This window comes from Plecotus auritus, assembly GCF_963455305.1.
Source record: "Plecotus auritus genome assembly, chromosome: 8".
NCBI lineage: Eukaryota > Metazoa > Chordata > Mammalia > Chiroptera > Vespertilionidae > Plecotus > Plecotus auritus.
In genome coordinates this window covers 61,913,326-61,936,899 of record NC_137782.1, presented here as the reverse complement: position 1 = coordinate 61,936,899, position 23,574 = coordinate 61,913,326, and the positions used below count along the sequence as shown (strand labels likewise).

Sequence of the window (23,574 nt, the reverse complement as noted above, 5' to 3'; positions counted from 1 at the left end):
ACAAATACATGCTCTAGACCAGTGGTTCTCAAAGTGCGTTTCCTGGACCATCCGAATAGCATCAGCTGAAAACTTGTTAGAAATGCAAATTCTTGGTCCCTACCTCAGACTTACTTAAAACCTCTAGAAGTGGGGCCCAACAACAGGGGTGTTAGCAAGCCCTGAAGGTAATTCTGATGGACTCTAAAGTTAAAGACCACGGTGTCTAGATGCTCCCTGTGGTTGCTTGCACTCTAATTCCAGCTGGAGTTGTGAAAACCAAACTAGCTTCCAGAGTTTTCTAATGAGGTCATTACTTACATGAAGCCGTAGACTGCAGGGATGAAATCCCAGGAGCTGAGAAGGAAGAAGGAGAGGCAAATGATTACCACTAGGCTTCCCATGTACATCATGGCATACTCCCAAGAGAAGATCCAGAAGGCTTTGCTCTTTACTTTCACGGGTATGTACTGTCGCTAGGAGAGAAGACAAAACAGTACATTTAGGGAGGCCAATAATAGAGGGTAGTTATCACCTTAAACTTAAAAACACAGGAAATAAAAAAGGTTGAAAATCAAAGGATTGAAAATATATACTAGGTAAACACTAACTAAAAGAAAACTAGTTTGGTTATACTGTTATCAGATTAAAAAGTATTACAGAGATAAGGATGCTCCATAATCATAAAAGGTTCTAGTCACCAGAAAGATATAACATTTCTAAACTTGTATGTAGCTAATAACACAGTCTCAAAATATATAAAACAGACATGGACAGAGCTACAAAGGAAAAACAGACAAATTAATCATCAGTGTATAATTGAATAGATCAAACAGACAAAAACCAGTAACCAAGTGGCACATGTGAATAGCATATTTAATAAATTTGGTCTCATGAGATCTTATAAAACATAATCCTATATAATAAAGATGTAATATGCAAATGGGCATTACGCTTCCACGTAATGACCGGATCATGGATCAGCAGGAGGGTGGGGCACCGAGCTACAAGCAGGTGGCGGAGAGCTACAGGGAGGAGGCAGGGCAGCAAGCTATGAGGGGGGGACGGGGGAGAGGGGCAGGGGGAGCTACAGGAGGGTGGGGCAGCGGGCAGAGAGCTACTGGAAGGCGGCAGTGAGCTACTGGCGCACAGATTCATGCGCACAGCTACTAGTACTTATATAGATCAGTACACCAGATAATGGGAGGATTCACATTCACTTTAAGCATTTGGGGGCATCTATTTTTTAAAAATATTTTATTTATTTATTTCAGGGAGAAAGGCAGAGGGAGAGAGAGATAGAAATACCAATGATGAGAGAGAAGCCTGGCCAGTGTGGCTCAGAGATTGAATGTCAACCTATGAACCAGGAGATCATGGTTCAATTCCTGCTCAGGGCACATGCCTGGGTTGCAGGCTCGATCCAGTGTGGAGCATGCAGGAGGTAGCCGATTGATGTTTCTTTCTCATCATTGATGTTTCTATCACTCTCTCCCTCTCCTTTCCTCTCTGAAATCAATAAAAATATATTTCTCCCTAAGAACAGGAACAAGATAGGGATGTCCTCTTTCACCACTCTTATTCAATAAAAAAATTTTTTTAAAAATGATGAGAGAGAATCATTGATCATCTGCCTCCTGCATGCCTCCACCAGGGATCGAGCCCACAACCCAGGCATGTGCCCTGAGCGGGAATTGAACCGTGATCTCCTGGTTCATTGGTCAACATCCAACCTCTAAGCCACACTGCTAGGCTGGGGATATTTATTTATTTTTTAAATTTTCTATACTGTTGAGAGTACTTACAGAGTTCCCCCCCGCCATTGTCCCCCTCTACTAAGTTCCCACCCCAGTCCTTCACCACCCTATTGTTTGCATTTATAGGTTCTTTAGTTAATCTCTTCCCACCTTCCCTCCCCCTGTTCCTCTGAGATTCACCATTCTATTCAATTTTTCCATGCCTCTAGTTCTATTTTATTCATGAACTAGAGGCCCGGTGCACGACATTCATGCACGGGTGGGGGAGGGGTCCCTCAGCCTGGCCTGCTCCCTGGGAGCAGGCCTAAGCTCGCAGGCGGACATCACCCAAGAGGTCCTTAGTGCTGCCCTGGAGGTGAGAGAGGATCCTGCCACCACCACTGTGCTTGCCAGCCATGAGCCCAGCTTCTGGCTGAGCAGTGCTCTCCCTGTGGGAGTGCACTGATCACCAGGGGGTAGCTCCTACATTGAGCGTCTGCCCCCTGGTAGTCAGTGTGCATCATAGCACTGTAGTTCTGCTGTTCCATCGATTTGCATATTAGGTTTTTATTATATGGATTTACTTTGTTCATTAGACTCATTGTTTATTTTGATTTTTACTAGTAGAGTCAATTGTTGATAGATATGTATTTACTGCCATTTTATTGTTTGTATTTTTATCTTTTCTTCTTCCTCTTTTTTCTCTTCTTAAAGAATACCCTTCAATATTTCATGTTAGACTGGTTTGGTAGTGATGAACTCCTTTAACCTTTTCTTGTCTGTGAAGCTCTTTATCTGACCTTCAATTCTAAATGACAGCTTTGCTGGGTAGAGTAATCTTGGTTGTAGGTCCCTGCTATTCATCACTTTGATTTTTTCTTGCCACTGCTCTCTGGCCTGCAAAGTTTCTGTTGAGAAATCAGCTGACAGTTGTATGGGCACTCCCTTATAAGTAACTTACTGCTTTTCTCTTGCTGCTTTTTACATTCTCTCTTTGTCTTTAACCTTTGACATTTTAATTATGATGTGTCTTGGTGTAGACTCTTTGGGTTCCTCTTATTTGGGATGCTCTGAGCTTCCTGGACTTGTAAGTCTATTTCTTTCACCTGGTAGGGGAAGTTTTGTCATTATTTCTTCAAATAGATTTTTAATATCTTGCTCTCTGTCTTCTCTTTCTGGCAGCCACATAATGCAACCTCATAATGCAAATGTTGGTATACATGAAGTTGTCCCAGAGGGTCCTTACACTATCTTCATATTTTTGGATTATTTTTTCTTTTTGCCCTTCTGATTTGATGTTTTTTGCTTCCTCATATTCCAAATTGCCGATTTGATTGGTGACATCCTCTACTCTACTGTTGAATCCCTGTAAATTATTCTTTATTTCAGTTAGTGTATACTTAATTTCTAAGTGGTCCTTTTTCATTTTTGATGCTCTCACTAAAGTTCTTGAAATTCTCTCTAAGTCCCTTGAAGCTCTCATTAAGATCCTTGAGCATCCTTATAACAATTGTTTTGAACTCTGTATCTAGTGATTGTTTGCTTCCATTTCATTTAGTTCTTTTTCTGGAGATTTCTTCTGTTCTTTCATTTGTGAAAGGCTTCTTTGTCTCTGCGTTTTGGCTGCTTCCCTGTGTTTGTTTCTATGTATTAGGTAGAGCAGCTATTATCTCCTGGAATTGGCAGAGTGGCCTTGTGTAGTAGGTATCCTGTAGGGCCCAGTGGCTTAGCTTCCCCAGTCACCTGAGCTGGTCACTCTAGGTATGCCCCTGTGTGGGCTGTGTGCACAGTCTTATTGTAGTTCAGCCTTGATTGCTGTTGGCATCACTGGGAGGAAGTGACTTCCAGATCAACTGGCTGTGAGGACCAGCTGCAACTATAGTGGGAGAGCTGCTGTGCAAATCCCTATGGAGCAGGACTTGCTTCAGTGGGACGTTGGTACTCACTGAGTCTGCCCCATGAATGTGTAGCTCATGGATGTGTAGAGTTGTAATTTGGTATGGTCTGAAGCTCTGGGGCCTCCCAGCTGGAGCTACAGAGTTATCTGCAGATGGCTTCTACTCATGTTGGGCTTGGAAGTGCCCAGGCGAGGCCAAGCTGTGAAGCAAGGCAGACTGGTTCTAATGCTAGGACTTGGACCTTTTATTGAGAGTTATGGGGCATGCTGACACCAGCTACTGCTTGTTTGAAAGAGTTTAGCAAAGCCTAAGCCAGGACAGGCCATTCATATGGAAAAGCAGCTGCAAACAGCTTGGGTGGGGCTGCAAACTGGATGGAGCAGGGTCTAAGAATCACCAGGGCAAAGGGAACAGTGTGAGCCAGATTGAAGGAGACTCAAATATGGCTGCCAGTCAGCTCTGTGACAGGGGAGGTCTCAGCATAGGAACAATGAACCCTCTGAGCACCTCTGTCTGGGAAAAACCGCCTGAGTTCTTGTCCCTATGCCAGACAATCCAGTTCCTCTCTGTATGTCCCTGGATCCCCCCCAAGCCACTACCCAGTGCTGGAACTTAGAGGGAGTGAGTCTGAGTAAGTCTGTGTACTGGCCCTTTAAGAGGAACTGCTGGAGGAGAAACCAAGTTGGCGGCATAGGTAAGCACCTAAACTGCTGCCCCGCACAACAATTTCAAAACTACAACTAAAAGACAGAACGGACACCATCCAGAACCACAGGAAAGCTGGCTGAGTGGAAATTCTACAACTAGAAGGAAAGAGGAAAGCTCACGGAGGAGCGGCAAAGAGCTGAGGTACAGAGACACACGCACGCAGAGAGGAAGGGTGGCAGAGTGCCTGGCTGGCTTTCTCTGGCGGGAGGGGAAAGGAAGCCCCTGACTGCACTGAACCCCAGTTCTGACTGCACTGAACCTCAGTTCCGGGCGAAACCCTGTGGACCCAGGCTCATACAGGGGGAGTTTGGACTGTCAGATAGAGAGAAAGGCACACGGAGACTCGGAGACTCGGAGACTCAGGGGAGCCACGGCGGCAGGGGTCTGGAGGCACGAGTGCGCACAAAGACTGACTGCGGAGGTTACCACAGGCTATCCCTAGCGGAAGGGAGTCAAAAGCTCCTGATTGCACTGAACCCCAGTTCCGACTGCACTGAACCACAGTTCCCGGCGAGCCCCTGGGGACCCACGCTCTTACGGGGGAAATCTGGACTGGCAGGTGGAAACTTGGGAACCGCGGAAGGCAGAGGTCTGGAGACTCACGCACAAGGGCAGGGCTGATGGGAAGCCAAGACTGTCTGCTCTGCCCTGAGACTCCACCCCTTCCAAGCTGAGCACAGAGGCTTTTGCAATCTGGCAAGGCTAATCCTATAAGGCTGTCTCCAGCACTGAAAATCTCCCAGTGTAGACACAGCTGATCCTCACAGTCAACTGGCCTGCAGATCAATTCCTCCCAGTGATACCAACAACAATCAAGACTTAACTACAACAAGGCTGTACACACAGTCCACAAAGGGGTGCACCAAGAGTGTCCACCTCAGGTTAATTGGGGAGGCTGACCAACTGGGCCATATAGGAAACCTAGCACACAAAGCTACCCTACCAACTCAGGGAAGCAGTGAAAAATGGGGAGACGAAGAAACAGATCACAAACGAAAGAAATGGAGGAAAACAAACGACTGGATATAGAATTCAAAACCATGGTTATAAGGCTTTTCAAGAATATCCTAGAAAAGGCCGATAAACATAACGAGACCCTCGAAGATATGAAAAAGGACCAACTAGAAATTAAACATACACTGACTGAAATAAAAAATATTATACAGAGACCCAACAGCAGACTAGAGGAACGCAAGAATCAAGTCAAAGATTTGAAATACAAAGAAGCAAAAAACACTCAACAGGAAAAGCAAAAAAAAGAAAAAAGAATCCAAAAAGTTGAAGATAGTGTAAGAAGCCTCTGGGACAACTTCAAGTGTACCAACATCAGAATTATGGAGGTGCCAGAAGAAGAGAGAGAGCAAGATATTGAAAACCTACTGGAAGAAATAATGACAGAAAACTTCCCCCACCTGGTGAAAGAAATAGACTTACAAGTCCAGGAAGCGCACAGAACCCCAAACAAAAGGAATCCAAAGAGGACCACACCAAGACACATCATAATTAAAATGCCAAGAGCAAAAGACAAAGAGAGAATATTAAAAGCAGCAAGAGAAAAACAGTTAATTACCTACAAGGGAGCACCCATATGATTGTCAGCTGATTTCTCATCAGAAACTATGCAGGCCAGATGGGAGTGGCAAGAAATATTCAAAGTGATGAATAGCAAGAACCTACAACCAAGACTACTCTACCCAGCAAAGCTATTATTCAGAATGGAAGGTCAGATAAAGAGCTTCACAGATAAGAAAAAGCTAAAGGAGTTCATCAATGCCAAACCAGTATTATATGAAATGCTGAAAGGTATTCTTTAAGAAGAGGAAGAAGAAAAAAGTAAAGATAAAAATTATGAACAACAAATCCATACCTATCAACAAGTGAACCTAAAAATCAAGTGAATTAAAAATCTGAGGAACAGAATAAACTGGTGAATATAATAGAATCACGGGCATAGAAAGGGAGTGGACTGATAATTCTCAGGGGGGAAAGGGGTATGGGGGGTGCAGGAAGAGACTGGACAAAAATCGTACACCTATGGATGAGGACAGTGTTAGGGGAGGTAAGGGCAAAGGGTGGGGTGGGAACCGGATGGAGGGGAGCTATGGGGGGAAAAAGGAGAAACAATTGTAATAATCTGAACAATAAAGATTTATGAAATTTTTTAAAAAAAGAGGAACTGCTGGGGTTCTGGCAGCCTCCACGTCACTCAGCCACAACCCCTGCTGGTTTTTACAGGCTAAAGTTATGGGGACTTCTCTTCCCAGCACTAGAACCCTGTGCTGAGGGCCTGGTGTGGGGCTAGTATCCCTTGCTCCTTACAGGAGGTCTTCACAGCCGAGATATCCTCCCTAATTAAAAAAAACACCACAGGTGGGTGTTGGACCAGCCTCCTTCCCTCTTACCATCTCAATGTCTTTTCTTCTTTACTTCTCTAGTTGTAGGGTTTCCATTCAGTCATATTTCAGGTGCTTCTGAATTATGGTTGTTCTGTATTTTAATTGTAATTTTGATGTGGTTGTGGGAGGCACCAAGTACCGGCATTTACCTATGCTACCATCTTTGTTCCATTCCAAGCATTTGGGAGCATTTATAAAAATTTACCATGTGCATAAATCAGACCATAAAGAAATAACAATAAATTTCAAGGAGACTATATCATACAGATACAAGTCTGTGACCATAATGAAATTAATCAAAATTATTAATAAAAAGATAGCCTAAACCTTAGAAAATATTCAAACCCTTTTCTAAATAACTCAGTGGTCAAATAAATGATAAAAGAAAATTTTTATGTTAGAAATGATTACGAAAATACCTTATATCACTTTTCATATAATGTGGATAAAACGTACTCTGAGGAAAAACTACAAGCCTTATAAAGCCTATACTTAAAATAGAGGGCTAAAAATAAGTAAGCTAAACATCCATTTTAGACATTAGAAATAGAATAACAGAATAAACCCCCCAAGAAGAAAGGAAATAATAAAGGTAAAAGTAGAATTTGATGAAATAGAAAAGGCACAATATAAAGAAGCAACAAAGCCAAAAGCCAGCTCTTAGAAATGACTAATAAGACTGATGAAACTCTAAGACTGATTAAGAAAAAAGATCAAAGAAACAATATTAAGAACATAAAAGGGGACAAAAAGGATGCACCAGTCTTTAAGAAATAAAATTTAAAAACTTATGCCAATGTGTTCAAAAACTGAGACAAAACAGACACATTCTATGAAAAATATAAATATTGTAAATATTTCAATTAATATGCCAGTGTCATACAAAATAAATAAAATGAGATGAAAGGAGGTGACAATGAAATGTAATAAAGTATTCTTGATTGGATCAAAATTGTTCTGAAGGCCCTGTACATATCTGAGAACTTGAATTTGGAGTGTATATATTAGATAATATGAATCTATGTAAGTTCAACTTATTGGGTGTGCTAATAGTATTGTGGTTATGTAGAAGAATGCTCCAGTTCTTAAGAGTTACCTGCTGAGTATTTAGGGTTGATATGTCTTATTGTCTGTCACTTCCCTGAAAATAAGTCAGAAAAAAAACAAAAAAAGAAAGAAAAGATCTGAGATATATAAATATATATACACAAACACACACACACACACAAATACACACACACACATTAAGATACAGAAAATGTGGCAAAATGATAATTGGAGAGTTTACATAAAAGATATTTATTATTCTAGTATTCCAACTTTTCTTAAAGCATCAAATAAAAAATTACCAAAAATCGAATTCAAGAAGAAACCGAAAATTTTGAATGGTCCTATAACCATTTAAGAAATTGAATTAGTTAATGAAAATTTTCTGATAAAGAGCAGGCCCAGCCAGTTTTACAGGAAAGTTCTATCAACATATAAGGAACAGGTGATTGTCATATTAACTCTTTCATAGAAAATAATATAAGCTTGATACCAAAATCACTTAATCAATACAAATGCAAAAGTGCTAAATGAAATATTATGTAATATAATTCAGCTACACATGAAAAAGATCATGATAAAGTTGTGTTATGACTAGGTTGAGTTTTTTTCAAAAATTCAAGGTTAGTTGAACATAAGGAAGCTATTAATATATGTATCACAAATAGCTTCAAGAAATCATATTAGTATCTAGACATATGCAACAACTATTTATGATAAAAATAATCAAAAAATTCAGTGAAGTGGCAGGGTAAAAAATTAACACAGAAATAGCTTTCAAATGCACAAATAATAAAAAATTAGAGGACACAATGGTAGATGAAACCACATTTATAATAACACCAAAGAAAATAAAACTCAGATTTAAATTTAACAGGAAATGTGCAAAACCTATTCAAGGAAAATTTTAAAGCAATCCTGAAAGACACTAAAGTCAACTTGAACCAATGGACAGATATCTCTCGTTCTTGTTTAGAATGATTCAACATTATAAATATGTCAGTTCTCCTTAAACAGATTTATAAATTCAATTCAATAATGCAATCCCAATAAAAATGTCAACTAGCTACTTTATAGAATTATACAAACCAATGTTAAAGTTCATATGGAAAAATAAACATGCAAGAATAGCTAGGAAAACAGTGATAAGGAAAAATCATGAAGTGTTGACTATCCCTATCACACATTAAAATACACTATAAACGTCTATAATTAAAACAGTACAATATTGGCCCATATATTGTATAGACAAACAGACTACTGGAATAGAACAAAAAGTCCAGCATTATACCAAAATACTTATAGAAATTTAGTATAGGATATCGCTGGGGTAGAAGTGGATTTTTTAATAAATGGTGCCAGGACAACTTAGGTAACCATTTGGAAAAAGATAAAATTGGACCTATATCTCACACCATTGTTGTAGTAAACTCCAAAGTAATTAAGGATGTAAATATTTTTTAAAATGAAAGCATGAAATGCTAGAAAAAGCACGGTAAAATTGTTTTTAACTATGACATAGGGGAAAGCTAAAAAATCCAGAGGCAATAAAAGACTGCTTAAATTTGGTTACATTACAATGAAAAGTTCTGTGCAACAAAATCACTATAATCACTATAAATAAAATGAGAATGTATGTCCACACAAAAACTTATACATGAATGTTCATAGCAGCATTATTCATAACTAGAGGCCCAGTGCACGAAATTTGTGCATGGGAGGGGGGGTGTCTCTCAGCCCAGCCTGCACCCTCTCCAATCTGGGACCCCTCGAGGGATGTCCGACTGCCCGTTTAGGCCCGATCCCAGTGGACTGCTGGCTCCCAACCACTCACCTGCCTGCCTGCCTGATTGCCCCTAACCGCTTCTGCCTGCCAGCTGATCACCCCCTAACCACTCCCCTGCCAGCCTGATTGATGCCTAACTGCTCCCCTGCCGGCCCAATTGCCCCTAACTGCCCTCCCCTGCAGGCCTGGTCACCGTTAACTGTCCTCCCCTGCAGGCTGGTTGCCCCCAACTGCCCTCCCCTGCCAACCTGGTCTCCCCTAATTGCCCTCCCCTGCCGGCCTTGTCGCCCCTAACTGTCCTCCCCTACAGGCCTGGTCCCTCCCAAATGCCCTCCCCTGCTGACCTGATCACCCACAACTGCCCTCCCCTGCCAGCCATCTTGTGGCGGCCATCTTGTGTCCACATGGGGCGGCCATCTTTGACCACATGGGGGCAGCCATCTTGTGTGTTGGAGTGACGGTCAATTTGCATATTACATCTTTATTAGATAGCCTAAAAGTAAAAACAATCCAAATGTCTATCAACTGGTGAATGAATAAATAAAATGTAGCATACTATAAGTATACTATACTAATGGAATAGTGTTTGGCAATAAAAAGGAATGAAGTACTAATAATACATACTACAACAGAAATAAACCTTAAAAACCTCATGCTAAGTGAAAGAAAAGACCACATATTGTATGATTCCATTTATATGAAATTAGAGGCCCAGTGCACGAAAATTCATGCATGGAGGGGGGAGGTCCCTCAGCCCAGCCTGCACCCTCTCGCAGTCTGGGAACCCTTGGGGGATGTCCACCTGCTGCCCACCTGCTCCCCAGGGGATCGGGCCTAAGCTGGCAGTCAGACATCCCTCTGGCAGCCAGGGAGCCCTCAGAGGATGTCTGACTGTGGCTTAGGCCTGCTCCCCATCAGTCAGACATCCTTAGCGCTGCCAAGGAGGCGGGAGAAGTTCCTGCCATGTCACTGCGCTTTCAGCCATCAACCCAGCTTGTGGCTGAGCGAAGATCCCCCTGTGAGAGTGCACTGACCACCAGGGGGCAGCTCCTGCATTGAGCGTCTGCCCCCTGGTGGTCAGTGCGCATCATAGCAACCAGTAGTTCCGCCATTAGGGTCAATTTGCATATTACCCTTTTATTATATAGGACTAGAGGCCCAGTGCACGAATTTCGTTCATGGGAGGGGGGTGTCCCTCAGCCCGGCCTGCACCCTCTCCAATCTGGGACCCCTCAGAGGATGTCCTACTGCTGGTTTAGAGGGATCGGGCCTAAACCGGCAGTCGGACATCCCTCTTGCAATCTGGGACTGCTGGCTCCTAACCGCTCACCTGCCTGCCTGCCTGCCTGCCTGATTGCCCCTACCACTCTGCCTGCCAGCCTGCTCGCCCCCAAATACCCCCCCTGTAGCCTGATCACCCCCAACTGCCCCCCCTGCTGGCCTGCTCACCCCCACCTGCCTTCCCCACTGGCCTGCTCACCCACAACTGCACCCCTGCTGGCCTGCTCACTCCAAACTGCCCCTTCCCCCTGCTCTCCTGATCACCCCCAACTGACCCCCACTGACGGCCTGCTCGCCCCCAACTGGACCCCTGCTGGTCTGCTCACCCCCAATTGCCCCCCCACCAGCCTGACCACCCCCACCGGCCCCCCCCACCGGCCTGATCACCCACAACTGCCCTCCCCCCTTGGCCTCTAACCGCCTCTACCTCAGCCCCGCCACCATGGCTTTGTCCAGAAGAACATCAGAAGGTCTCCTGGAAGGTCTCCCAGTCTAATTAGTATATTACCCTTTTCTTAGTATAGATAGAGGCCTGGTGCACGGGTGGGGGCCAGCTGGTTTGCCCTGAAGGGTGTCCCAGATCAGGGTGGGGGTTCCCGTGGGACATGGGGCGGCCTGGGCGAGGGGCCTATGGTGGTTTGCAGGCTGGCCATGCCCCCATGGGGTGAGGGTCCCCGCTGGGGGGGGACGTGGCCAGCCTGGGTGAGGGCTGTTTTCAAGCTGGCCACAGCCCCCTCCGGGTGGGGGGTCCTGCTGGGGTGCCTGGCCAGCCTGGGTGAGGGGCTGAGGGCCATTTTCAGGCTGGCCACACCCCCTTCAGGGTGGGGGTCCCCACTGGGGTGCCTGGCCAGCCTGGGTGAGGGGCTGATGGCTGTTTGCAGGCTGGCCACACCCCCTTCAGGGTGGGGGTCCCCACTGGGGTGCTTGGCCACCCTGAGTAAGGGGCTGATGGCTGTTTGCAGGCTGGCCAAGCCCCCAGCGGGAACCCTCACCTCATGGGGGTGTGGCCAACCTGGGTAAGGGGCTCTTTTTTTTTTCTTTTTTTCTTCAGCGCCTCCTTGAGTGGAGACCAGGGTCGGCTGGAAGCAGGTATCTCGGATTTATTTATCTTCTATAATTGAAACTTTGTAGCCTTGAGCAGAGGCCAGGGCCAGCCAGGGCGGGTGGGAAGCTTGGCTTCCTCCATCGCTGGGGGCAACCCAAGCCTCCTGCTCACTCCAGCTCTATGGCGGCTGCCATCTTTGTTGGGTTAATTTGCATACTCACTCCTGATTGGCTGGTGGGTGTAGCAGAGTGGTGATTAATTTGCATATTTCTCTTTTATTAGTGTAGATTATTATATAGATTGTGCAGGATAGAGGGCTGGAGGTGAGAGGGCACTGGAAAAAAACAGAGTGACTGCTAATGGATATGGTGTTCCTTTTTGGGTGATAAAAAGTTGTAGAATTGATTGTGGTTATGGCTGCACAACTCTGTGAATACACTAAAAATAATTAAACTGTACACTTTAAATAGGTAAAAATGTATGGTATGTAAAGTATATCTTGATAAAAAATAAAAGCTGTTAAAGGAAAAAAACTATAAATAAAGTCAAAAGACAACTGAAAAACTGGAAGAAAATATTTGCAAAGGTTTAATACTCTTAATACATAAAGGATTCTTAAAAATTGAGAGAAAAAGTATCTAAATCCAACAGAAAATGAGGGGGGAAGGGGAAATAAACAGACAATGCACAAATATGAAAAAAATGTTCAAATTCCCTTGTATTTAGAGAAATGCAAATTAAGACAATACCCAGATATCATTTCTCATGATTAGACTGGCAAAAATTTTTAAATGTAACAACACATCTTGTTAGTGAACCTGTGGGAAAACAGCACTCTCCTACTTTACTGGTGGGAATAGAAAATTTGTACTAGTATATGCCTTCTGGAGGCAAGTGTGAAAAGATCTGACAAAACTACACATGTACTTATCTTTGGATCCAGTAATTTACTTCTAGAAATCTACCTGGAATTCAAAAATACATCTCCAATAATACAACAGTATACATACACAAGATTACACATTGAAGCATTAATTGTAAGTACAAAATACTGGCAACATCTAAATTCCCATACACTGAAGGGAAGTTAACACACAATGAAGTACTATGCAGCTGTAGAAAAACAACAACAAAACAATAAGGACTATTTCTCTGTTTCAATAATTTCCAGGAAATAATGTTAAGTGGAAAAAGCAGAACACAAAAAGAGTATCTAGAGTATGCTATCCTTCATATAAGAAAAAAGGGGAGGATGTAAGAGAATATACGTGTGCCCTGGCTGGTATGGCTCAGTTGGTTGAAGCATTGTCCTGTGGACTGGAAGGTCACGGGTTCGATTCCAGTCAGGGCACATACTTGGGTTGCAGGTTTGATCCCCGGTAGAGGCATCTATGGGAGGCAACCGATTGATATTTCTCTCTCACATCGGTGCCCACCCCACCCCTCTCTCTCTCAAAAAAAAAAAAAAAATTAAATAAATAAAGAAAAAATACATGGATCTGTTCATTTGTGCAAAAGCAATACAGGAAAGATAAACCGAAAACTAAAGAAAATAATTACGTGGGGTGTCAGGGAAGGTAGAAAGCAAAGACCAAGATAGCAGGGCTATCTCGGATTTATTTATCTTCTATAATTGAAACTTTGTAGCTGGTTTGGCTCAGTGGATAGAGTGTCGGCCTGTGGACTGAAGAGTCCCGGGCTCGACTCCGATCAAGGGCACATGCCTGGGTGCGGGCTCGATCCCCAGTAGGGGGCATACAGAAGGCAGCCAATCAATTATTCTCTCTCATTATTGATGTTTCTATCTCTCTCTCCCTCTCCCTTCCTCTCTGAAATCAATGTAAAAAAAAAAGATAGCAGGGATGAGGACAGAATAATAATTCTGAATATATCTTTAAAAAAATATAGGATATCATCTATTTCTGCATGTGGTTTGTATTAAAAACATCATATTGGAGCACTCAGATGAGAAGCATATCTTAGTCACTCTTCGACTCTGAGCTGGACATGGCCTGAATCAACCTGATTTGACCTCCTCAAATGTCCCCATTGGGAAATTTTATCTTGGGACTAGGGCATTCTGCTTGTAAAAAAACAGGAACATACCAGAATTCTGAGCAATAAATCAATCTAAAAGTTGAAATGAAGACAAGGATCTGACATTGTCAGAACTACTGGTCCAAGGAAAAGTAGGTGCAATGAAGATTTGACAACAGAAGTCATGGATGAGCTAGACAGACTAGCCCAGAGACAACGGCAGACTAGAAAAGCAGAAACATTGTTGTCTTACTTCCTTGTGGGTCTGGGACACTGTGTCAGTCTTAGAGTTGCTGAATATATCTTTTTGTATAGCTGACTCTTAGAATCATAGTAATATTTAAATCCCTTCACATATCCCCCAAATAAACAAACAATTAAAATCAACCAGGATATAGGGGAAATCCAAAATGAATATAAACAGTAATAAATTAACCTAACTATGTCACAAATCAATAACATAACCACACTGAAGGGTTACATGGGGGTAGAAAAGAACTAAACTAAGTGACTATGAGAAACAATAAGTTGACAGAATACTGTAAGGCTAAAGACAAAAAGAACTATATATGAGCATTATAATCAAGTCAGTAAGTGTATTTCTATGGGGGTATTCTAACAGCAATTCTAGAAGTACTTTATGTGCATACTAGAATTGAACAAACAAGAAAATATATTGCAGACAATGAAAGCTAGGTTTCTCACTGTTAAGAGAAAGAAATTATAAGGAAAAGGGAGAGACTAAAGTGAACCCTGTGGTGTTAGCTGGAATCACAGGTAACAGTATAAACGGATAAAAAGGTAAAGAATTACAGATGGCCCTAGTTGGTTTGGCTCAGTGGATAGAGTGTCTGCCTGCAGACTGAAGAGTCCCAGATTTGATTCTGGTCAAGGGCACATGTCTGGGTTGCAGGCTTGATCCCCAGTAGGGGGCGTGCAGGAGGCAGCCGATCAATGATTCTCTCTCATCATTGATGTTTCTATCTCTCTCTCCCTCTCCCTTTCTCTCTGAAATCAATACAAATGTATTTTTTAAAAAAAGAATTACAGATGTGTATATATGTCAGTTAGCATACATATATTATTTCATAGCTCTGTCTCTTAGAAGCAATGATTCCCTAATAACAATAAGCATACCTAAAACCCTTGGTTTCTAAATAACATCCTATCTAATAAAAGATTAATATGCAAATTGACCATACCTCCACCACACCCACAAACCACGCCCACCAGCCAATCAGGAGCGAGTATGCAAATTAACCCAAGATGGCTGCGGCATCAGAAAGAGCAGGAGGCTTGAGTTGCCCCCGACGATGGAGGAAGCCAAGCTTTCCACCTGCCCTGGCCTGCCTTGGCCTCCGCTTAATGCTACAAAGTTTCAATTATATAAGATAAATAAATCCCAACAAAAATGGCAGCAGCCACGGAGCTGGAGAGAGCAGAAAGCTTGAGTTGCCCCTGACAATGGAGGAAGCCAAGCTTCTGTAGCCCTGCCTTGCCTTGGCCTCCACTTAAGGCTACAAAGTTTCAATTATAGAAGATAAATAAATCCCAACAAAAATGGTTGCAGCCAAGGAGCGAGCAGGAGGCTTGGCTCCGCTCAAGGCTACAAAGTTTCAATTATAGAAGATAAATAAATCTCAGATCCCAGGGCCTCCGCTTGGGTCGCCGGGGGGCATGGCCAGCCTGCAAACCACGACAGGCCCCTCGCCCAGGCCGCCCCACGGGAACCCCCACCCTGATCCGGGACACCCTTCAGGGCAAACCAGCCGGCCCCCACCCATGCACCAGGCCTCTATCCTATCTAATAAAAGAATAATATGCAAATTGACCATCACTCCAACACACAAGATGGCTGCTCCCATGTGGTCAAAGATGACTGCCCCCATGTGGACACAAGATGGCCGCCACAAGATGGCCAGCAGGGGAGGGCATTTGGGAGGGACCTGGTCTGCAAGGGAGGGCAATTGTGGGCAATCAGGCCAGCAGGGGAGGGCAGTTGGGAGGGACCAGGCCTGCAAGAGAGGGCAGTTGGGGGCGATCAAGCCTGCAGGGGAGGGCAGTTAGGGGTGACCAGGCCGGCAGAGGAGGGAAGTTGGGGGTGACCGGGCCTGCAGGGAAGGGCAGTTGGGGGGGACCCAGGCCTGCAGGGGAGAGCAGTTGGGGGGGAAACAGGCCTGTAGGGGAGGGCAGTTAGGGGTGACCAGGCCTGCAGGGGAGGGCAGTTAGAGGTGACCAGGCTGGCAGGGGAGGGCAGTTAGGGGCAAACAGGCTGGCAGGGGAGCAGTTAGGCATCAATCAGGCTGGCAGGGGAGTGGTTAGGTGGTGATCAGGCTGGCAGGCAGAAGCGGTTAGGGACAATCAGGAAGGCAGGCAGGCGAGCCGTTGGGAGCTAGCAGTCCTGGATTGTGAGAGGGATGTCTGACTGCCTGTTTAGGCCCAATCCAAGTAGGATCGGGCCTAAACGGGCAGTCGGGCATCCCTCGAGGGGTCCCAGATTGGAGAGGGTGCAGGCTGGGCTGAGGGACACACCCTACCCGTGCACGAATCTCTAGTTCTTCAATAAAAGGAATCCAAGTGTCCCTGAAGAAGTACTGATTTCAGGGCTGGGCGAGAAAAATACAAGATGAGCCTGGAACATCTTGTGGTACCAGGAAAAAAGGGAAGGAAAGGCTCAAAAATAGTCGGGGTTTGTCAAAATAACACAGGAGCAAATCTGAAGGAGCTCTTAATGGTCAAAGCTAGAAAAATATGAGCAATAAGCTAGTGATAGTATCCAATATTTTGAGGGGAAATTCCTGTAACGTACATTTAACCATTTTAAAGTGTGTAATTTGGTGACCATTTTATTTTATTTTTTAATTTTTTAAAATATATTTTATTGACTTTTTACAGAGAAGAAGGGAGAGGGATAGAGAGTTAGAAACATCAATGAGAGAGAAACATCAATCAGCTGCCTCCTGCACACCTCCCACTGGGGATGTGCCTGCAACCAAGGTACATGCCCTTGACCGGAATCGAACCCCGGACCTTTCAGTCCCCAGGACCTTTCAATCCCCAGGACCTTTCTATCCACTGAGCCAAACCGGTTAGGGCAATTTGGTGACCATTTTAGTCATGTATAATGCATAGGTGCTTTAACAGTTACCTTGAAAGAAGTTTGAGGTGGGTGAGAGATAGATCCTCCTCTACAAAAAAAAAAGCAGGCTCCAGAGCAGATTCTGGCATATTTTGCAACATTTATTAAACAAAAATTCATTAGCAAGCAGGCACAAAACAGTTCACATAAACTATCCTAGAAGGTTGAGTAAGTCCCAGCTCTCTCCCCTTTTATTTATTATTTATCCTCACCAAAGGATATGCTCACTGATTTTAGAGAAGAGGGGTGTTGTTTTTTGTTTTTTTTGGGAGGGGGTAGACAGAGAGAGACACAGAGAGATACACACAAAAAGAGACAGAGAAACACTGATGTGAGAGAGAAATATCGATCGGTTACCTCCTGTGCACCCTGATCAGGAATCAAACCCACGACCTTTATGGTGTACGGGACAACGCTCCACCTAACTGAGCCACTGTAATTGTTTAAATTGCCACTTGCAAGGGGTTCACTCAGAGCAGAAGTGACAATATCCCAGAGGCAGGAGTTCTGTTGCCCTTGGAGTTGTTTACTTCTAAAATTCATTTCGCTAATTAATAATATATATATATATAAAAGCCTAAGTGACCGTTACGACCGAACAACTGGAACGACCAGTTGACCAGTCGCTATGACATGCACTGACCATCGGGGCAGACACTCAACGCAGGAGCTGCCTCCTAGTGGTCAGTGCACTCCCACAGCCAACCTCCCACGGCCCCTCTCCCCCCAGCTGGCCAACTTCCCGTGGTCCCTCTCCCCTGCCGGCCAGCCCCCCTCCCTGATAGGCCTGATCGCCAGCCAGGCTGAGGGACCCCACCCATGCACAAATTCGTGCATCAGGCCTCTAGTATCACCAATAAAAAATACAATCAGTTTCTGACATTCACATGCTAACTAGCAAAGGTGAAGCTCAAGCTATAGAGAGCAAAGCATTGAGAACAGCCACCCGTGGAGTGTGGCCTTTCTGATACAAACTAGATGACCACAATGGAGTGAGATGCTTTATTAAAGTAACTCATTGCCATTTAAATTGAGGAAGCTAATTGGCACAGATAGTACCAGATGGTCTATGGACAAGTATGTAAAAATAAATTATAGACATCATAACTCCATTGTAAAGGTTTTAAGGAGAATGGGAAGCTAATCAAGAGATTTAAGCTAGAGATAACATTACTGTTAACAGATATAAGGGGAGGGGAATCTGATCAACCCTCTCTAAGAGAAGCTTATTCTCAACCCTCTGTAAAACTGTGTGCTCCCGCCAAGGCCGGTGTGGCTCAGTTGGTGGGGGCATCCTCCAATGATAATTGATTCCTTGTCAGGGCACATACCTACTTTGCCAGGCACAAATGGGAGGCAAGCCATGGATGTTTCTCTCATACAATGTTCCCTGTCTCTGTCTCTCTGTCTCTCTGTCTCTCTCTCATCAGTAAAAACATAGCCTCTGGCAAGGATTTAAAATAAATATAGTCCTCTAGCCATGTGTGGCTATTTAAACTTAAATTAATGGGAATCCATTAAAATTAAAAATTCAATTCCTCAGTCTCACTAGCATACTTCATTGCTCAATATTAACAATATACAGATATAGGCCATTTTTATCACCACAAAAAGTTCTATTGATAACACTGCTCTAAAATACAGTTTTAAGAGAATAGAACATTTCTGGAAATGAAAAATAATTCAACAAAGAAGAGGCATCCATACATAAATTCAAAGAAGAAGGCACTTATGTTCTGAGTTCCTTTCTACAGTTCTACCTGTCTTTGGTCATCTATCTTGATCCTTCCCTTTTCCTGAAAAATACTGCCATCTAGCATAGAAGGAAGGGACAAAGGGAGGGAAGAGAGGAAACTACAGCCCAGAGGAGAAAAACAAAACCTTGAAAGCAAAATTTTGTGGGTTTTTTGGTCATTCTTCTCTACTAATGATATTTAAAAAGAAACAGGTGGGAAGTGAAAAGACAGCCATGAAGAACTGAATCAGGTACACTGTTCAAAGCAGCTCTTGTAGGGGAGAGAGTCCTAAGCACACACCCAGGAGATGAGGTCTCCCTCTTTGCAAATCCAATTAGCAAGCTCCAAGTTCTCAGTTGCTATTATGTTCTCAGTGCTTACTGGACCTAAAGTGTTAGCATCAATGTTTGGGTAGAAATGATTTTTTTCCCCTTGGCAAATCTGTGATTATAAAATGTGCAATAAATTTTAGGTGTAATTTTTTTAAGACTTAGTCTTGAGAGTCAGGTTTGCTTTGGGAAACAAAGCCCTGAAAATATAAAGTAATGTGTAATTTACAGAGTCTACCTATAAAAACTGAACTTGCACCTAATCTTTCAGGACTTACTCCTGTTACATAAAATGAGGCATGCCTAGAATATTTTAAAAAAGAAACTCAAGGAATCCTTTGATTTATTGTTATTTATAAACCCTAGAGCCAAACTTAATGTACAAATCCAGACCGCAAATTTCACAGTGAACAGATGAGGATTCATTTTGCCCACCTCTTTTAATTTACGACCTCTTTTGCTCAATAGCAAATGCTAACTGAAAATGAAAAGTGTGTAAGTAGAAGTGTTGAAAGAATGATGCTTAAATGTTCTGATCAATTTTTAAACCTTTTTATTTTAAAATTCAGAAAACTATGTAAAAGATATAGCTCAGTTAATGATTATAAGGCAAATATCCTTATAATTACTACCCGGGTCAAGAGAAAGACATTTCCAGTAACTCCCCAAGTCTCTCTCTGTGTCCTGTCCCTACCACAATCCCCTCTTCCCTCCAAAGTAACCACATTTATCCTGGCTTTTATAGTAGAAAAATATCACTTCCTTGCATTTCTTTATGGTTTTCCACATAAATGTGCATCCCTTTACATTATAGTTAAGTCTTGGCCATTAAAAAAAAATCTGATTCAACTTTAAGTCTCTTCTAATGCACAGGTCCTGTACCCCACCTTACTCTCATGCATTGCTTTTTCTTTCTTCTTTAGAATTCATCTGTTGCAGTACCTGAGTCATTTAACCTCTGGAATGTCCTACAATCTGTTTTTTGCTATTACATACTTTGTCTTCAGTATTTCTTACAAATTGGCAGCTGGATCCAGAGGCTTGATCAAGTTTGGCTTTGATCCCTTTGGCAAAACTTTGGTGGCAGTGTGTTCTTTCATCAGGAGGCATGATTTTTGTTTGTTTTAGTATATTTTTATTGATTTCAGAGAGGAAGGGAGAGGGAGAGATAGAAAAATCAGTGATGAGAGAGTATCATTGATTGGCTGCCTCCAGCACATCCCACGCGGGATTGAGCCCACAACCCAGGCATGTGCCCTTGACTGGAATCGAACCCAGGACCCTTCAGTCCACAGGCCGACACTCTATCCACTGAGCCAAACTAGCCAGGGCTTGTTTGGTTTTTGATGTTAATAGCTATTAATCCTCTATGCCTAGATCAACTGGGGTTGCAGAATTATACTATCCTATCATTTTGTTTCTATTTATAAGCTGGAATAATTTCATAGAGATGCTTCCTCTCACTTACTATATGGTTACCTCATGATACAGAAATGGTAGGATAAATGCTTAATTTTTTTTCTTTTATTTATACAGTTTTCAAGATAATGAATTGGTTCCCTGTCAATTCTCTTAATTTGACCAATTAGATTTTCTTTTATTTATTTATTTTTAATTTTTTTTCTTTATTAAGGTATTACATACATGTCCTTATCTCCACATTGCCTCCCCATCCCCCACCCCCACTCATGCCCTCACCCCCCTGGTGTCTGTGTCCATTGGTTAGGCTTACATGCATGCATACAAGTCCTTTGGTTGATCTCTCCTCCTTACCCCCACCCTCCCCTACCTTCCCTGAGGTTTGACAATCTGATCAATGCTTCTCTGTCTCTGGATCCACTTTAGTTCATCAGTTTATGTTGTTCATTATATTCCACAAATGAGTGAGATCATGTGATATTTATCTTTCTCTGACTGGCTTATTTCGCTTACCATAATGCTTTCCAGTTCCATCCATGCTGTTGCAAATGGTAAGAATTCCTTCTTTTTTACCGCAGCATAGTATTCCATTGTGTAGATGTACCACAGTTTTTAATCCACTCATCTGCTGATGGGCACTTAGACTGTTTCTAAATCTTTTTTTTTTTGGTATAGCAAAGGTGGAGATTTATTGAAGAACAAGTACAGGCTCCCATGTGGGGATAGGGAAAGAGTCCACAGAATGGAATCCCAAGTGGGGAGGGGGAAAGGGTCCCTGTTTCCAAATCTTAGCTATGGTAAATTGTGCTGCTATGAACATAGGGATGTATATATCCTTTCTGATTCATGTTTCTAGTTTCTTGGGATATATTCCTAGAAGTGGGATTACTGGGTCAAATGGGAGTTCCATTCTTAGTTTTTTGAGGAAACTCCATACTGTTTTCCACAGTGGCTGCACCAGCCTACATTCCCACCAGCAGTGCACGAGGGTTCCTTTTTCTCCCCATCCTCACCAGCACTTGTTGTTTGTTGATTTGTTGATGATAGCCATTCTGACAGGTGTGAGATGCTACCGCATTGTTGTTTTGATTTGCATGTCTCAGATGATTCGAAAGTAAACAAATAAGACTACATCAAAATAAAAAGCTTTTATACAGCAAAAGAAACCATCAACAAAACAAGAAAACCCACTGCATGGGAGAACATATTTGCCAATGTTATCACCGATAAGGGTTTAATCTCCAACATTTACAGGGAACTCATACAACTTAACAAAAGGAAGATAAACAACCAAATCAAAAAATGGGAAATGGACCTAAATAGATACTTTTCAAAAGAAGACATACAGAAGGCCAAGAGACATATGAAAACATGCTCAAAGTCACTAATCATCTGGGAGATGCAAATCAAAATGACAATGTGGTCGATTTTCTTATAAATATCATTATGAATTTAAATATATTTATGGGTTTCAATCCATTGCAATTCTTTTCCCAGTGCTCAATTTGCCCACTTTTTATCACTGGAAGCATCTCCAAGTTGGATCCTGAGTCCTTTTGAGATGACCCCAGCAGCCAGTCTTTGATAGCTTCCTTGTTATTCCGTATCACAATGTTCCAGGATTATCCTGTACATTGCCTGCCCTACACCTACAATCAGCCATTTCTCTCAGAAGCCTTGGTTTCTTTTGATGAGTAAATGGCATTTTAAGATCACAATCTGCGTCCCGAGGATGCTCATTGATACTGGGTTGGTCATTGTTTCTAGACCTTTTTGTAGACATAAATATAGACACACACAAATATTCCAATACCTACAGGGACCAGGCAGGTAACAAATGAAAAGAGATGAAGCATATGGGATTTTGGTGAAATGAAGAGCGCATAGTTTTTCTAAAGGAGACAAATCTTCTAATTTTTCTAAAGAAGCTGGAAATATAAATTTTTAACATGAATTTTTAAAACATTGACAACTAATTTTAAATAATTAAACACTAGGGTCAAATAAAACATCTGTGGGCCAGATGTGGTTAATGGACTATGTGTACTCTCAACCTGAAAGTTTTAACCTGTAATTATAGCCCCCAATTCACATTGTTGCTAGTACATAAAAATATTTAGGGAAGAGGATTCTCAGACTGCTTTAAGAAAAACCAAACTATAATAAGAAAGGGGAGAAATGTATAATTATCTCCCTCTCCCCAACTCTTTAAATCACTGGGGAGAAAAGCTTTTTCTAAACAGAAATAATATTCTCTCTAGGACAATATTGTGAAAAAAGACAATTATCAGAATAAACTCAAAGAAATTCTTTAAATAAAGTATTAAAAAAAGAAACTCTTCCAAAGTACTAACACCAATATGTTCATTGCAGCCTTATTTACAATAGCCAAGATATGGAAGCAATCTAAATGCCCATAAATAGAGGAGTAGATAAAATGGAATATTACTCTACCATAAAAAGAATAGAATTTTACCATTTGTAACTACATGGATGGACCTAGGGGGTATCATGCTAAGTGAAATAAATCAGACAAAGAAAGACAAATACCATATGATTTCACTTATATGAAGAATCTAAAGAACAAAATAAACAAACAAATTAGACAGAAACAGACTCAAAGATACAGAGAACAGACTGATGGTTGCTAAAGGGGAGGAGATTTGGGAGAATGGGTGAAAAATAATGAAGGGATTAAGAAGTACAAATTAGTAGTTACAAAATAGTCACAGGGATGTAAAGTACAGCATAGGGAACATAGTCAATAATCTATATCTATATATATAAAAGCCTAAGCGACCATTCAACCGGTAGCTATGATGCACACTGACTACCAGGGGGAAGATGCTCAATGCACAGGCATGGAAACATGGAACAGACTGATGAATCTCAGAGGGAAGGGGGGAGTGGGGAGGGTGGGAAGAGATTAACCAAAGATCTTATATGCATACTAGAGGCCCAGCGCATGAAATTCGTGTACTCGGGGGGTGGACAGGGGGTACCTCAGCCTGGCCTGTGCCCTCTTTCAGTCCGGAAGC

At 42.5% G+C, this 23,574-nt stretch overlaps 1 protein-coding gene across 2 annotated transcripts in view; it reads right to left on the bottom strand.

Annotated features, from left to right (window-relative positions):
- PIGU (phosphatidylinositol glycan anchor biosynthesis class U) overlaps positions 1–23,574 on the bottom strand; it is a 105,896-nt gene that overhangs the window by 24,484 nt on the left and 57,838 nt on the right. For both annotated transcript variants that reach the window (XM_080685024.1, XM_080685025.1), the window contains one exon: positions 301–455. In XM_080685024.1, the coding sequence (XP_080541150.1) occupies positions 301–455 (155 nt within the window). The remainder of the gene's footprint in view (positions 1–300; positions 456–23,574) is intronic.